The sequence below is a fragment of the Aotus nancymaae genome, unplaced genomic scaffold (genome assembly GCF_030222135.1).
Source record: "Aotus nancymaae isolate 86718 unplaced genomic scaffold, 86718_ANA_hifiasm-v0.15.2.pri h1tg000001l, whole genome shotgun sequence".
NCBI classification, from domain to species: Eukaryota; Metazoa; Chordata; class Mammalia; order Primates; family Aotidae; genus Aotus; species Aotus nancymaae.
Window position 1 is genome coordinate 11,699,470 of NW_026988412.1, and position 16,549 is coordinate 11,716,018.

At 40.7% G+C, this 16,549-nt stretch overlaps 1 protein-coding gene across 1 annotated transcript in view; it reads left to right on the forward strand.

The window, feature by feature from the left end:
• The window catches only part of SEL1L2 (SEL1L2 adaptor subunit of SYVN1 ubiquitin ligase), a 127,057-nt gene extending 110,795 nt beyond the window's left edge, over window positions 1–16,262 (forward strand). Inside the window, exons 17-21 of the mRNA XM_064372255.1 lie at window positions 1,141–1,306; window positions 1,426–1,500; window positions 6,111–6,283; window positions 15,188–15,316; window positions 15,906–16,262. Of these exons, the coding sequence (XP_064228325.1) occupies window positions 1,141–1,306; window positions 1,426–1,500; window positions 6,111–6,283; window positions 15,188–15,316; window positions 15,906–16,025 (663 nt within the window). The 3' untranslated portion in view covers window positions 16,026–16,262. The remainder of the gene's footprint in view (window positions 1–1,140; window positions 1,307–1,425; window positions 1,501–6,110; window positions 6,284–15,187; window positions 15,317–15,905) is intronic.
• The last annotated feature ends 287 nt before the right edge of the window (window positions 16,263–16,549 follow it).

A 16,549-nucleotide genomic window follows, 5' to 3' on the forward strand; every position in this document is an offset into this window, starting at 1 on the left:
CTTACATTGTTGGTGTCTTCGATTTTATAAATATTACCTCTTTTCTTCTAGCTGACAATGTGAATACTGACATTTGTCAGAGGAGAAAAGCAGTGATGCAACTCGGGCTGGGGAAGGCAGACAGAGAAAAGATCTTTCCTCTCTCTGACATTTGGCTTTTCATCAAGTTCAGAGCTCACCTCAGCATTCAGTTAAGGAGCTGTTTCAGCACTCAATCAAATCACTAGAGCAATTTGGCACTTCTAGTGGGCTTGGGAGTTGCTACTTGGGAAATGAAAGGCTAGATTTAGCCTGGAAAATGTAGCCCACTTCTTCCCAGAAAGCAGCATCCTTTGGTTTTCAATGATTTGGACAATTGAGAAAGTGGATTCTTTCAGCCTGAGTCAAGGATGCACTTTCCAAAAGAATGCTTTTAGGACCTTAGTGTCCTTCATTGATTTATTAAACACGTCTGCTGCACCAGCATAAATACTCTATGTGGAAATCCGGCCCCTCTGAAGCTCATTTCAAAAGCTGCCAGCTAATGATCTATCTTTAGATTTGCTCCTTTGCCAACTTCCTAATGAATTATGTATGGCTAACCTCTTTTGGTTACATAAGGGCTATTCAGCTAAGTTGACATTTGTCCCCTTAGAGCTCTGCACACCTCTCTCACACTTATGTCACCTATATCCTGCGGCACCGTCTTCCCTTCATGCTCTCCCTTTCACTTCACCTGTGGTCTTATTACTTGCCCTCACAGAGCAGCAGTGCCCAGAATGTCCTTTTAAAAGACACACACACACACACACACACACACACACACACACACACACACATCGATACATTCTACATTCTTATTCTTCCAAATAGCCTCCAAGTCAGGAAAGTTAATTATACAAATTTAAAATTAGGCTCAGGAAGTTTCCCTCGAGACAAAAACAAAACAAACAAACCCAAACACTTCTGATCTTTGTTTTACCCTAAATATTTCTTTACCTTGATATTTCTTTACCCTAAATAATTTGCAGAAGCCTTGCTTTAGACCAAAAATCCTTCCCTGGCCAGCCGGTAGGAGCTGAAGACTGATTTCATTTCTCATTTGCCCGGGGTGAAGAATACTGGTTAACTAGTCTCCTTGATTTCTCTTCCCATGTACAGCTTTATAAAGGTGTCTGTGAACTAGGCCACTGGGCTGAGAAATTCCTGACAGCTTACTTTGCCTATAAGGATGGTGATATAGATTCTTCTCTTGTTCAGTATGCACTGCTTGCAGAAATGGGATATGAAGTAGCTCAAAGCAATTCGGCATTCATTTTGGAATCTAGTAAGATAAGTTAAAATTCTCTGCAATCCCCCAATCATACATATGCATATATGGCTTTACTACAGAGGCATTTTAAGCCTTCCTAATGGAATGTCTCCTTTTTTTTTTTTTTTTTTAAGAAAAGGCTAACATTCTTGAAAAAGAGAAGATGTATTCGATGGCACTTCTCCTATGGAATCGAGCTGCCATTCAAGGTATGGAACCCAGTTAAAAATAAGCACATACCCAGTCCCTGTCCTCTGTTATTCATCAGGTTTGCTTTAGCTGCGTTTTTGTGCACATAGGCAGCAAGGGGCAGAATACCTAGTAGGTGGCATTTCAAAGTATACTGATGTTAGGATCAGTCTCTGGTTAGAGATCATTTCCAGGAATTTATTTTCCTCATTATTATCAAGGTCCCTGGTTCAGCAAGCCATAGGAATTTTTCTATGGCTCTGTCTCCATGGCACCAGAACAGTTCCTTGAAATATACAATTTTACTCAAGAAACCAGTTTTCTTGGTCTGGCTTCACTCATTGCTGCGTTCTTGACTGAACTAATCAGAGACATGACCCATGTCTCAGTGAGTTTATAGGCAAAATTACTTATGTATGTATCTGAGGCTCATGTGATTTCTCTATTAAAATATCACATTGACGACTACCATAAACTTCAAATCTTTACTACAATCATTAGTACATAAGAAAAAGCAAAACAAAACAAGACAGATACATAGCAAGATCCTCTCCCTTTTCCTTGAGTTTCCATATCTCGCTTGCTGGCATCACATAGATGAGGAATATAAGATACCCGTGGTGGGGAAAGCATTGGCAGGTGGTATTTACATTGCATTGCGATGTCTCTTACTATTTTTCCCCTAAAATTATATTATTAAAGGCAGAGAAATACTGCAAAGCTGTCACCATTGGCATTTGGATATGTGAGAAACTCTCTTGCAATAAGAGCAACTTTGCTTCCAATTAGGTTTCTTAAAATTGTCTTATGATAAGGCCAAATCATCCCTTTTCACAGGAAGTAAATAGGATAAAAAATGATTCTCAGCTGACACTAATACGAAGCAGAGGAAAAAGTCACAGTGGTGCTTTCTCACATCCAGCTGAGCTGATAGCACAGCAACAAGCCGTCAGTGAAATTTTAGTGAGACATTCCCCTTAAAAAGTCTATGTTTTATAAAATGCAATGAAGACCTCATTTAGAGTGGGGAAACAATACCTGCAATCTCTCAGCTATGGCCAATCAGCTCAATTATAACAAATACAGGTTTACTCCAAGCCAGGAAATGGTGTGGAAATTGCAACAAGGAAAAGGGACATTGAAAACAAGGGTACACTGATATTAAACTGAATTCCTCAATATAAAAAAGTCAGGCTGCTAAAAATAATCATGTGTGATTAAGAGAGGTCAGGCATAAGTGTCCCTGAAGATATGGCTGCTGAGTGGCCCACTTGGGGTTAGGAAATCTAATAATGAAATTTTCCAATTAGTCACTGACCACGCTTATTTTAGCAGTTACTCATGTGAAGAGGGTGCTGAGCCATCAGGACTCAGTCTCTGCCCTGTGACTGTGAAATTGAGGCGGAAATCCCTCTGCTGTCAGTTGATCCCCACAGGAGCCGGTCTGGATCACCACATGCTGCCAGTCTGCCTCCTCATTAGGGTGGAGCTGAATCCTCCCAAGAACCAGCTTACTCACTGCCTTCCATTCTTAGAGGCTTCGGGGATCCTGCTTACTGCTTGTAAAACTTGAAAATGCACAGAATTGTCCTATTTCTTTGTGGTTATAGCCTAGGAGGAATCTTAGGTTCAAAGGAGGGCAACTTTGGACAAAATTAGAGATGAATTAGACTTCTCTTTAGGGCCCCTTTTCGGGGCACCATTCTTACAAGTTCTTGCTCCCAGTTACTGACCTGTACATTTGGAAGCATCTGGAAAGCAAGCCCTGATAACTAATGTCTTTGCCAACTAAGAATTTTATAGACCAGGTGCGGTGGTTCATGCCTGTAATCCCAGCACTTTCGGAGGCCGAGTTGGGAGAACTGCTTGAGGCCAGTAGTTTAAGACCAGGCTGGGCAACATAGTGAGACCTCATCTCTACAAAAATAAAACATAATAAAAGGAGTTGGGTATGATGGTGTGTGCCTATAATTCCAGCTACTCAAGGGGCTGAGGCAGGAGGATCTCTTGAGCCCAGGAGATTGAGGCTGCAGTGAGTTGTGATCACATCACTGCACTCCAGCCCAGGCAACAAAGTGAGATTCTGTCTCAAAAATAAAATAAAATAAAATAAAATAATAATAAAAAATTTATAATGTTAGCTGTACTCAGACTTAAAGATGGCATATGGTATTACATCTTTTAGAAGTATCTGCATTTTAATAGAAGATTCTAGAAGATTAGAATTTCAGTACCTAAAGGAATAAATTCCAAAGGATGTAGTGCCTAACATCCTTTGGAATTTATTCCTTTAGGTACTGAAGGAAATAAAACATGGAGATGAGATAGATAACTTCTGGGGTTGGGGCTGAGGGGCACTTTAGATAAGACAGTCAGAGAAGGCCTCTTGAAGAGAAGTGGCATTGGCACTTCTGAGAATGATGAGAAGCCAGCCACATGAAGAGTCAGAGAATTCCAAAGCTACCGGGCAGAGGGCCTTGAGGAATCGAATGCAGGGAGCTTGTGAAGCGGGCAGGTGAGACATGACTTGTAGGTCATAAGGAGTCTGACTATTATTCAAAGGGCAAAGTGAAGTCATTGGGGGATTTTACACAAGGAAATAACATAACTAGATTTTACATTTTAAAAAGATCACCGTCTAGCTAAACAGTATGAGGTTTCTTTTTAGAATGATTAAAATATTTTAAACTTCTAAAATTGTGGTAATGCTTGCACATCTCTGTGAATATATGAAAAACCATTTCATTGTACCCTTTAAATGGGTAAAGTGTATGGTATGCAAATTGTATCTCAATAACACTATTACATATATAATATATATATTACATATACATATATTTTATATGTAATATAAAAATGTAGGTGTATATATACATATTTTAGATGTAATATAAAAAATATATATATACCGTGATATATGTGTGTGTGTGTGTGTGTATATATATATATATCATTCTGGCTGGGCGCAGTGACTCACACCTGTGATCCCAGCGCTTTGGTAGGCTGATTTGGGAGGATCACTTGAGCCCAGGAGTTCGAGACAAGCAAGAACAATATGGTGAATACGGGCACAGTGTGCATGCCTGTAGTCCTAGCTACTTGGAGGCTGGGATAGGAGGATCTCTTGAGTTTGGGAGGCTGAGGTTGCACTGAGCTGGGATCATGCCATTGCACTACAGCCTATGTGACAAAGCCAGGCCCTGTCTCAAATGAATAAATTTAAAATAATTAAAACATCACCCTGGCTGTTGTGTGGAGAATGGGTTGGAATGTGAAGATAAAAGAAGAGTTCGAAGCCTATTGTAGTATTGTAGGCTTGAATAGGTAGTGGAGGAGATGTCAAGAGTTAAGTGTGTTTTAAAGGCAGAACCAACAGGACTTGATGAATTGGCTGATGGAGGTGAGGGAAAAAGAACTAGGAATAATTCCCCTAGACTTATTGCCTGAACAATGGTGGCACTGGTACTGAGACAGGGAAGAAACTGATGATTTTGTTTGGAGGAAGGGGTGTAGGGTGCTAAGAAATCTCTACTGGGCATTTTAAGTTTGAAATCCACGTGGAGACATCAAGAAGGCAATTATGAGTCTGCGCCTCAGGGAGAGAGAGATAGTAGATATAAATTTAGAAATAGTTAATAGAGGCTGTCAATGGAACTAAACGAGGTCACCCAGAGAAAGAGTTGAGATGGAGCAGAGTGTTGGAGAGAGGCAGGGAGGAGAGGTGAGAGAAGAGAAAGAGGGGAAAGAAGAAAGAGAAAAAAAAGGAGTTAGGAACAAGCCCTTGACATTCCACATTTAGGAAGTGGGTAGAGGAGGAGTCAGGCAAGAGTCTGAAATAAAGACCCCTTGAGGTAGAAGGGAAACCAAGAGCAGGCAGTGCCATCAATGCTCCGAGAGGACAGTGCTTGGGCAGCTGGATCCCATCACTCCAGTGCTGATCGGAGGTCAGGTAAGATAAGGACAGAGATATGGCAGTGGGCTTGGCTGCATGGAGGTCATCTGCCGCCTTCAAAATAGCAGCTTCACCGGCGGCAGGGCAGAAGCCGGGTTGGAATGGGTTGAAGAGTCCGTGGGAGGTGAAGCTTTGGAGACAGTGAGTATAGAACACACTTTTGAAAAGATTCAGTGTGAAGGGGAGCAGAGAAATGGGGCATGAGCGAGAAGGAGACACCACAGGATAAAGAGAGGGTTTATTTTTGTTCATAGAAGATGCCAGAGCATGTTTGAATGGTGGATGGGACTGATCTGGGAAAGAGGGAGACAGTGGTGACGCAGGAGAGTAAAACTTCAGGAGTGACGTCTGAGAATGGGAGGGATGGGGTCCAGCTTTCCAAGAGTTGACCTACTTTAAAAAATTAAAAGGCAAAATTGGTAATTTTTCATTTTTTAAGAACATCTGTACTATACCATGGATGTCACACTATCATGAAGACAGTTAGCACTGAGTGTTATATTTGTATTCCATAAAGTATATCTAATTCCAATTCTGGGGTTCTGAGTGTTTTTTTATACTTGATTATAGATACATATATATTTTAAAGGACTGAAATAAGATCATTAGGCTGAATTCCTGAGAATTATATGTGAATCATTTGAGTTTTGATTCTTCTTTTTTTAATATTTCTATCAGGCAATGCATTTGCTAGAGTAAAAATTGGAGATTACCATTACTATGGCTATGGGACTAAGAAAGACTATCAAACAGCAGCCACACACTACAGCATTGCAGCCAACAAATACCACAGCGCGCAAGCCATGTTCAATCTGGCTTATATGTATGAACACGGCTTAGGCATTGCAAAGGTAATTCTGTTGGTAATGATAATTCAAACCTAGTAATGACAGCTGTGTGGGAAGAGAAAATGTGTAAATGTTTCGAATTTCATTGATGTCGTCAACGTAAGAGGATGGAAGGAAAGGACTTAACATTTGCCAAATCTCTCCCATGTGCCAATACATATTACTTACCGTAATATGAACCCTATTAGATAGACGTTATTTTCTCCATTTATGCCAAGGACATAACTAGTGAGTAGAAGAGATCTAATCTAGGCCAATTCAATTCATAAGATCCTGCTTTTTCCAGCACATGCTTTTCCCAGCAGGCCCTGTCTCCATTCCCCTTCACCTCTGGGCCTTTTTTTCCATTAAAATTTCCACTGGTTCTCAGGCTCTCAGGAACGAGGACAAAGTAAAAAGAGACCAGAGCTGGATACCAAGGTGGTATTAATCCAGAAATGTCTTATCAAGCACCCACTGTGTACATGACCCAGTGCTAGATACTCTAGAAAGGCCCAAGAGAGTGAATCTCCAGTCCCCCGAAGTTACACTTGAATTGAGGTGATGAGTCATATTCATTTAGAAAAAGAGCCAGCACTACAAGGTGGTATTGAATAAACCTCTTAGACAGTGAGTGAAACTAAGGCAGAAGATGACATTAGGGTCTCACAGAGTGAGAAAGGTGTATTCAGTATCAATAATGATAGTAATAGCCAGGACTGGGTTAAGTGGGCTGTGTGTTTCTGTCATTTGCATCACACAACCACTCAATGAGATAAGCCGTAGAACTGTTCACAGTGTATGCATCAGGAAGCCACGGTGCAGAGAGGTTAAGTCATTTGGCCAAGCAGCTTGCAGAGCTCATCAATGGTGGAGCCAGAATTTGAACCCAGCCCTGCCTGCCCCTGTTTTTTGGTGAAAGAGTGGTCCTCACAGTGTGAGTCAGTCTTCGTGTCAAGCATGTGTTTCTTTTCAGTGTTTATATTCTTGGCTGCATTTCTAGAGCCAAATAACGTGGGAATTATCGGCTCTCCTATGCTCTCTTCTTTCTTCCAGTTGTGCTGGTAATTGAGAATTACTGGTAGGGAATTTCCTATTTGAGAACTGCTAATGGTGCACAGTACAGCCAAAGGTTTCTTATTCAGTGGTATGGATCCCTGCTGTCCTGTCCTCCCCTGCAGCCTGCCTTTTGGCTGATCATTTTTCATTAGTCCCAGCACCCTAAGCAGTGGAAAGAATGTCAAATCCAAATCCAGTCTATTTCCCCCATTTCTAGCAGGTGTAAGCTTCCTATGTTTGTAAAATGTGGGTAAGAATGGGACAGGATGAATTAGCTAAATTGGATGATTCTTGGGATGTTATTTAGCCATCCCTGATCCCCTGATCCATTATCCACCTCAGTAAAACAAATACCTGCCCTGCCCCAGGCTTTAAGGATAAAATGAATAAGCTTTTGTGAAAGGGCTTTGTAGTCCAACAGTATGTAGAATGACTGTTATTTAGATCAGAAGGGAATTAGAGCAACTGCTAAGTAAGGCTTCAATAAGATTAAAGCCTTTCTTTACTCATCATTCCCCGTGCAAAACGTAATAACACAGGAGAAGCACTGTCCATAGAAGGGACAAAGTGACCCCACTCCATGTGTTAAATTCATGTTAGCTTTCCTATCCCACCACCACCATGTTATTCAAAAACGACTTGCTCGCCCTGACAGCTGTTTTCGCACCAAAGCGAGGCCATTTTGCCTGAGTCCCTGGGGGACAGGCAGGGTGTCGTCTCAGGAAACAGAGCCAGCAATGGCGGGGAAGGCACACTGCGGGCCAGTGCCCGGCTGGCGGATTGTCAGGGGGTTTGGTTTTCCTCTTTGGAGTCACCACTGATCTTTCTCCTAAGCACTTTCTTCACAATGTCAAATAGGAGTTGTCGGGACATAGCCTTTCATACATTCAGGAAAACACTTGGAAGTTTCTCTCTGGCCAGTTTTCTGTTCTTTTCTGCCAGGGTTCTTGTTAAATCATGGATAGTTCATTTGATCAGTCTATTTTCTTCCTACAGAAAGTCTCTACATTTAAAAAAAATCGGGGGACTACTCTTAACCTCCTACCTGGATGTGAGAATTTTAGATTGAGCTAATGAGGAACCATTGCCCTTTGTTTTTATTTGGTTTCTTTTGTTTAGCAATTAGGAAGTTAATAACTGAGTACCCAGGGGTATCTTGCCATCTCAGAGTCAAATTAACAAGGAGCTATCGCCTTCTCTAATTCTTAAAATGAATATCTTGATAATTAAAAGCTCAAAGCTTGTTCCAATGAAAGCGAAGAGGATATAAGAATAGGCCTTCCCAGCCATTAAGTCATCAAGTAATTAAGCATTTCTTCAGCCAGGCACTTCGAAATCCTCTTTCGTAGTTAATCCTCATGCAAACCAGTGAGAAAGATGAGTATAATACTACTACAGTATCTTTGAGAATCAAAGAAGGTGATATGGAATAATACTTTATAAACATGCAGACATTCAAGACCTCTGGGGAAGAAAGTTAGGTATAAATCGTCTCTTGATTAATCAAGATTAAAATATAGGTCATGGTTGTTATCATCCGTCTTTCAGAAAAAAAGTTGGGGCTGGGATGATGCAGGTGAGTTATCCTAGTAGCTTCACTGAGAAGAATCTCAGCCAACGAGCTTCTTGACTTAAATTGTGGGCCAGGACTGACTGCATCATTGTTCTGGGAACACTTAATAATACCTGGGGAGGAATTGGGAGAGGACCTGAAGTAGTTTAGAAACACAAGCACTCACACACAAGTTGTTATGAAACTGTGTCTCAGGGGGCCAGGTGCAGTGGCTCATGCCTGTAATCCCAGCACTTTGGGAGGCCAAGGTGGGCAGATCACTCGAGGTCAAGAGTTCGAGGCCAGCCTGGCCAACATGGCGAAACCTTGTCTCTACTAAAAATACAAAAATTAGCTAGGCAAGGTAGCATGTGCCTGTAATTACAGCTACTTGGAAGGCTGAGGCATGAGAATAGCTTAAACCCTGGAGGAGAAGATTGCAGTGAGCCAAAATCCAGCGTGAGTGACAGAGCGAGACTCCCTCTCAAAAAACAAAAAAACAAAAAAGAAACCATTTTTCAATTGACACTTGATTTGTAAGTACTTCAGAAATTGCACCATGAACAAAGCCTGTTGGCCATACCCCTGGCCATTCCTTTTTTCTTTAACTTGGCTCAGATCTGACTTTCTGCTCACCTCAGCTTGTAGCAAAGACTACTCAGGGGTCTTCAATTTTAGTGTTCTCCCTTTAAATCTGTGACCAAGATGACTCTGTTTACCAAAGATTTGTAATCCCCCCTCTGTAGTGAGGACTTGTAGCTGGGGTGTGCCTGTCTAGGTTCTCCAGCCCCCTTTGATCCACATGCTAGTTCTCGCAAGGGCATGGAAGTGAAAGTGAAGCGTGTCATTTCTGGGCTAAGGCAGCCAAGAAGTAGATGGAGCTATCCCCAGTCTCTTTCCCAACCATTGCCTGAAGGCAGCAGGAGGTTCAGAGGCTTTAGGGGACCACAAAACCATGTGATGGAAGGAGCTTGGGCCCCTCAATTACCACATGAAGAAAATTTGCCACTGACCAGGAACACACACATTGGAATGCTGAAAAAGGGAGAAATAAACTTCTATTTGGGGATTTGTTACAGATGGCATTATCTTAATACATAATTCATCTAACAAAGCACTGCCAGGTCATTCTTGATAAAGTATAACTCTGATATTGTTACTTCCTCCATCCTACCCACCCTTATATCTACCCTCTCCCCCAGATAAAACCACCAAAAAATACAAACAAGCAAACGCACAAATAAAAAGAATCTTATTTCCGTTTTTTGCTAAATGAAGTCCAGACTTCTATTCCACATTCAAAGCCCCTGGTGACCTAGCCTACCTTGATAATAGTGGTGTCATATACTACTTTGCCCTATATAGATTCTAGGCTACTTACTCCTTTCCCTCAAAGATCTTGACCTGAGCCCTTCTGAGATATCACTCTTTTTGCTGGAATGATCTTCCCCCATATTTATGCCCATTGAAGACCAGTCCATTTTTCAAAGAATAGCTCCAGTGTCATCTCCTCTAGGAATCCTTCAAGGAACCCTAGATTTTAAAGGTATCTACTTCTTTTTTTTTTTTTTTTTTTTTTTTTGAGACGGAGTCTCGCTCTGTCACCAGGCTGGAGTGCAGTGGCACGATCTTGGCTCACTGCAACCTCTGCCTCTCAGGTTCAAGTGATTCTCCTGCCTCATCCTCCCAAGTAGCTGGGACTACAGGCATGTGCCACCATGCCCAGCTAATTTTTGTAATTTTTTAGTAGAGACGGGATTTCACCATGTTGGCCAGGATGGTTTTGATCTCTTGACCTCGTGATCCACGCGCCTTGGCCTCCCAAAGTGCTGGGATTACAGCTGTGAGTCGCCGTATCCAGCCAAGGTATCTAATTCTAAACCACCATGGTATTGCATTCTGCTTTTCATTCATTCATTAATTCACTTGAATATTTACCATGAACTGTTTCCTATGTCAGGAAGCGCTGTGCTTGGTTCTGGGGATACAATAAGAATAAGACAGCCTTCAAAGAGCTCACAGTCCACTACCAAAAAGACATGTCCATAGCTATGGTAAAGCCTAAAATGACAGTCATGTATAGGCATCTGTACACTTGAAAGGAATTTAAAATAAAGTACTATAAGAATGTTAAAGAGGAAACAGTTAACTCAGGTAGGGGAATAGGACTGTCAGATCCTGTTCAAAAAGTATTTTTGTACCGTGGAGTATGAGAATCATATGACAACGTTTTTAAATGGAAGAAAGCAGGCCTGTCTAAAGACAATGGATAGGAAAGCTGTCCTAAGGGAAGGCAAAAAGGTGGGGGGAATTATCCTTTGGGAAAGAGTTTCAAATACATATATGTAAAGCTGCTATATAACATGTATTTTTGGATTCTGCAGAGAAAACAAAACCACATCTACCAAATAAATTATAAATAAACCGCCAAAAATAAAAGTAATTATGACACAATGCATTTTTATTTCTCATTTGTCTGATCTGACCACCCATGGAGTGTTACAGCTGAAGCTTTAAACACCAGAATTATTTTCTGGAAAGGATAAGTTAAAATTAGGTATTTAAAACGGCCCTCTCAGAAATATGACAGGACAGAAAACACATTTCTTAGAAATGATCATAACTTTTCATGAAATAAACATGAAATATCATGAATATCACCTAGGGAAATAATCAGAAATATGCAAAAACAGTATTTTGTGTGTGTATAGCTTTATGAGTCACAGAACAAATTTCTACAAGTAACGAGAATGCTCCAAAATAGAAGACCTATTATATATGTTACTGTGTAGTGGTTTACCATTCCACAGTGTACTTTATGGCCTAGTAGTTAAATGAGAATACTAGAAGCAGACAATCTAGGGGCAATCTGGGATTTGAATCCCAGCTCTGCCACTTGCAAATCATATGAATTTGAGTAAGTGACTCTCTCTCTGTGCCTCAATATCTTTATTTTCAAAATGGAGTTAATAGTATCACCTGTCCTATAGAATTGTCCTGAGGATTAAATGACAGTGGTAACTGGCACACAGTAAGTATTTAATATATATTAACCATTATTACAATATACTATGCAACCATTAAAAATATTATCAAGTAGGCTGGGCACAGTGGCTCATGCCTGTAATCCCAGTACTTTGGGAGGCCGAGGCGGGCAGATCCTCGAGTCCAGGAGTTCAAGACTAGCCTGGATGTCATGGTGAAACTCCATCTCTACAAAAAAAAAAAAAAAAAAAAAAAATCAGCCAGGCATTGTGGCGCACACCTGTAGTCCCTGTAATCCCAGCTACTTGAGAAGCTGAGGTGGGAGGATAGCTTGAACTCAGGAGGCAGAGGCTGCAGTGAGCCAAGAGCCTGCCACCATACTTCAGCCTGGGTGACATGGCAAGACCCTGTCTCAAAAAAAAAAATTATAGACTAGTGGAATATATTAGGACACAGCATATTATTTGAAGTATACTGTTAGGTTAATAAAGCAGAAGATGAAATATTATGCTGAGTAAAAAATTTCTAAAAGTATGTATATATGAATATACATAAAAATCTGGAAGAATGTGTATAAAATATTATCAGTAGTTATCTCTGTACAGTGAGATTATGGGTGGCTTTTTTTCTTATTTGTTCAGTTCTATATTTCCAAAGTTCCCTCTAATTAACATATGGTATATTTATATAAAAAAAAATAAGACTAACTTATTCAAAAATGACCTTCCCATTCACATGCTATGTCCCAGTATAAGAATTTTTTTTTTATGACATTCAAAGATTTGGGGCTGAAAAACTCCTGCATTGGGTAATTGTACAATTTTCATAAACCAGCTACTTTGTTGCAGGAGAATTCTGTATCTTTGAATTAAAAGAAGCTATTTTGAACATCTGAATATTGGGCAGTACCCACATAACATTTTTGATAGAAACATGTTTTTTTAACGAGAGTCTGCAGCTTGGTTTACATAACCTCTTTAATCACTGAACTTAAAGCAAAATAAACTCAAACGTACCACAGAAATGTTAAATCTAAGTGGACTGGGTATGCAGTGACTTCTCATTTAATGAACTGTGGTCATCATCAAAACACCATCAAGAGGAGATTTTTTTGTTTACATGACTTAGATTTTTTTACTAAATAGGATCAAAGAATGAGGAGTCTTTTCTAGTCTAGTACTAAAATTTCTTTTATATGAGTTGCCCTAGTTAGCTAGAAGCATTCAGGAATTTCCTTCTCTGGGAATTTTAAAGAAAGGCTTTCACATTCGCCACCCCCCAGCCCCACACACACTGCAAATTGTGAGGTCTCCTGGACAAGGAGTGAGTTCATCCCACTTTAATGGTATTTCTTACTATTTTTTTAAATATAAAATACTAAGTGACTGAATTGTAATGCTTCTACCTCAAGAAATAAATGAATAACTATTGATTGCCTCAATACGAGAAATAAGAATTAATACCTAAGATACTGACAAAGGCTGCTTTTCCCCGAACGTCTTATTGAAGTCATTATGCCTTTCACATGTGCAGCTGACCCAGCTGTTATCATCTGCAGGGTGCTTTCAAATGAACACTGAATTTGTTGGAATCAGAGACACAAATTAGGGTTTTTACAACATCTATTTTATGTTGCCAGGAAGATTTGCTCCAATCTCCTGAATTGTATTTTAAGCAAGAACATTCCTCTTTCTTCAACAAATCAATTTACCAGACCATAAAGCTTTGGAAAAAAATTTAGGCCATAATAAGCAGAGCACAGATGAGGGAAGATACCCCCCCACCAAAATAAACAGTTTTAGCAGAGACCTCAAAGATTCACAAGTATCAAAGTTGAAGTAATGGAGCAAGAAGGACAGATATTAGGATGACCACAGTTTGTGAAAAATTTCTCTTCCTCTTCCCTTTCTTTTGAAAATAGCCCATGGGCACCCAAGCAAAATCTAGTTCTGGGACTGGCCCAGGGCACTTTCACCTATGGTTACTCTGTTTGGGCAAACCAAAAATGAAGCAAACACATAAAACAAGGCATGAGTAGATGAAAAAGAAATCCATGGCATAATTCAATGAAAAAAAGTTCCTGAAAATATAGTCCTATGTCATTTGAGGAATCTGTCTTCAATATGAAAGCCAAAAATAGTTTCTTCAACATCCTGTAAGTATTATCAAAGACCTACTGCATACTAGGCACTTTATTAAGAACTGGGAATTCGGAGGTGAACAGACAGTCCAAGCCCTTGTTTTCGAGGACCTGGAGACAAACAAAAGAATAAATTCTAGCACTTAGGGTATGATAAGTACTATGAAGATAATGAGAATTTTAGATCATGATTACTAACTACCTGTATTCTGATTTATTTTAGAGAACTGTAAAATTAGTATCTAGTGTTCTTTGCCATTTTTTTTTCTCTTTTGAGATGGAGTATCACTCTGTCCTCCAGACTGGAGTGCAGTGGCACTCCATCTTGGCTAACTGCAACCTCTGTCTCCCGGGTTCAAGCTATTCTGCTGCCTCAGCCTCCCAAGTAGTTGAGACAACAGGCATGCATCACCATACCCAACTACTTTTTGTATTTGTAGTAGAGACGAGGTTTCACCATATTGGTCAGGCTGGTCTTGAACTCCTGTCCTGAAGTGATCCACCTGCCTTGGTCTCCCAAAGTGCTGGGACTGCAGGTGTGAGCCCCTGTGCCTGGCCCTATTCTCCACCCTTTTCGCTGGAATCGTGACTAGGAGCTGTTCTATGGGTATCCAAGAAAGCTTTTTGGAGATTGCATTAGTTTTCTATGCTTGCTATAACAAATCACCACAAATTTAGTGACTTAAAACAACATAAGCTTATTATCTCATAGTTTCTATAGGCCAAAAGCCCAGGTGATTTGACTGGGTCTTCAGCTTGAGGTTTTGCCAGGCTAAAATCAAGGCTGTTCTTTACTGGGGGCTCTGGGGAAGAATCCACTTCGAGGCTCATTCCGTTTGCTTGGTGGAATTCAGTTTCTTGAGGTTGTAGGACCAAGATCCTTGTTTCTTTATTGGCTGTCCAAATTCCTTCTTATTCTATGTGGCCCCTTCCAACAATGGCAAGTTGAGTCCCTCGTGCTTAGAATCTCTCTGAAGTCTCCCTCCACCATATCTCTCTCTCTTCCACCTCCAGCCCTGAGATAACTCTGTTTAAAGGTTCATTTGACAATCCGAGGTCCACCTGGCTAATCCATGATAATCTCCCTATCTGAAGATCTGTAACCTTAATTACATTTGATGTTTTGAACAATGGTGTCTATTTATTTACCCCTACAGAATCTAATGGGTATGGGCTGCTTTTCTCCTTCTAGGACATTCACTTGGCCAGGAGATTGTACGACATGGCTGCTCAAATGAGTCCAGATGCCCACATACCTGTGTACTTTGCCCTCATGAAACTGGAAACGATGCATCTGCTCCAAGATATCCTCTTTTTTAATGTAAGTTCGTCTCGAACAGGTCCTGAATCTCTGAAAATCTCCAATGAGCAAACCCTTAGGGACAAAGTGAGAAGGCCCATTAAGGGAGTCTCTTGTGGACTGGCTTTCCTTTGAGAAGTAAAATTCAAAGTCTTACACTTGCCATGCAGAGTAATTCTGCATGTTTTATTGAGTATGTGTTAAAACTTCATAGTATAAGCAATTAATTTATTCAGCAGATGTTCTTTTCTAGCATATAGTACATTCAAAGCCTTAAGCACAGTGATATGTGCTATATATACTTATCCAAAACAGTTATTACTATCAATAGCTGAGACTGGTAGGCAGGCAGCAGGTGGCAAGGGGTACCACAAAGAGCTACAGTTTGAAAAAAAAGTAAAATGTCTAAATCTTTGGGGCTATTCTAAAGATGCTATTTTAGCCCCCTATGGAAGCTGTAAGCAAGCAAAGATTATGTCTTCCAAGACTGAAGGAGGCAAAGGGAATGGGTGGAAGAAGGGTTGGTAGCAGTGGGTTTGGGACGAGATGATGGCTGTGAGTAGAGGTGGGAAGCTTGGATTGTTTTTGAGAGAATATTTTTTGCCAGCAGTTCACAATGAGATGGAAATGGCTGAAAATGGACACCACCATTGGACCACACTGGGACCTATTTGTGATTGGCCTCATTGTGACTGGGCTGATTTTCTTGCTTAGAAATCACCATGGATAGGATACGGATCATGGGAAAATCTGCTCACAGGAACCAGTTCACTCCAAGGTATCCCCACTAAATAAACAGTTTCCCTATCCAAATCAAGAGTCTGTTTCAGTTTCCCGCTCAGGCCTGTGATGGAAAATGGACAAGATTTGGGGACCATCCTAAAGAAACAACTTCAGACTTCCTGCTTAGTAGAGGGGACCCTTTGGGAGATGCTGGGCACTGGTCACCTAAGACCTTTTTACCAATTTGTCATCTTGGTGACCTAGTCCCACGTTACGAATAAAGACCACCCATTTTCATGTTGTTGGAACAACCTCCCCTCTGTCAAGAGGACACACTGGGTTTCCTGATTGCCACAGACAAACCAAGTTGAGGAGAAGGGGGAGTTTGGGGAAGGCAGAAATCCAGATTCCTCAGACTGTGATAAAGACGTAAATGTACAAATAGACCTTGTACAAACACATCCTATAGGAATGACCTGTGAGAGACTCTGGAGCCCTAATGAGACACAGCTTCCCAGGGCGTGTTGTACC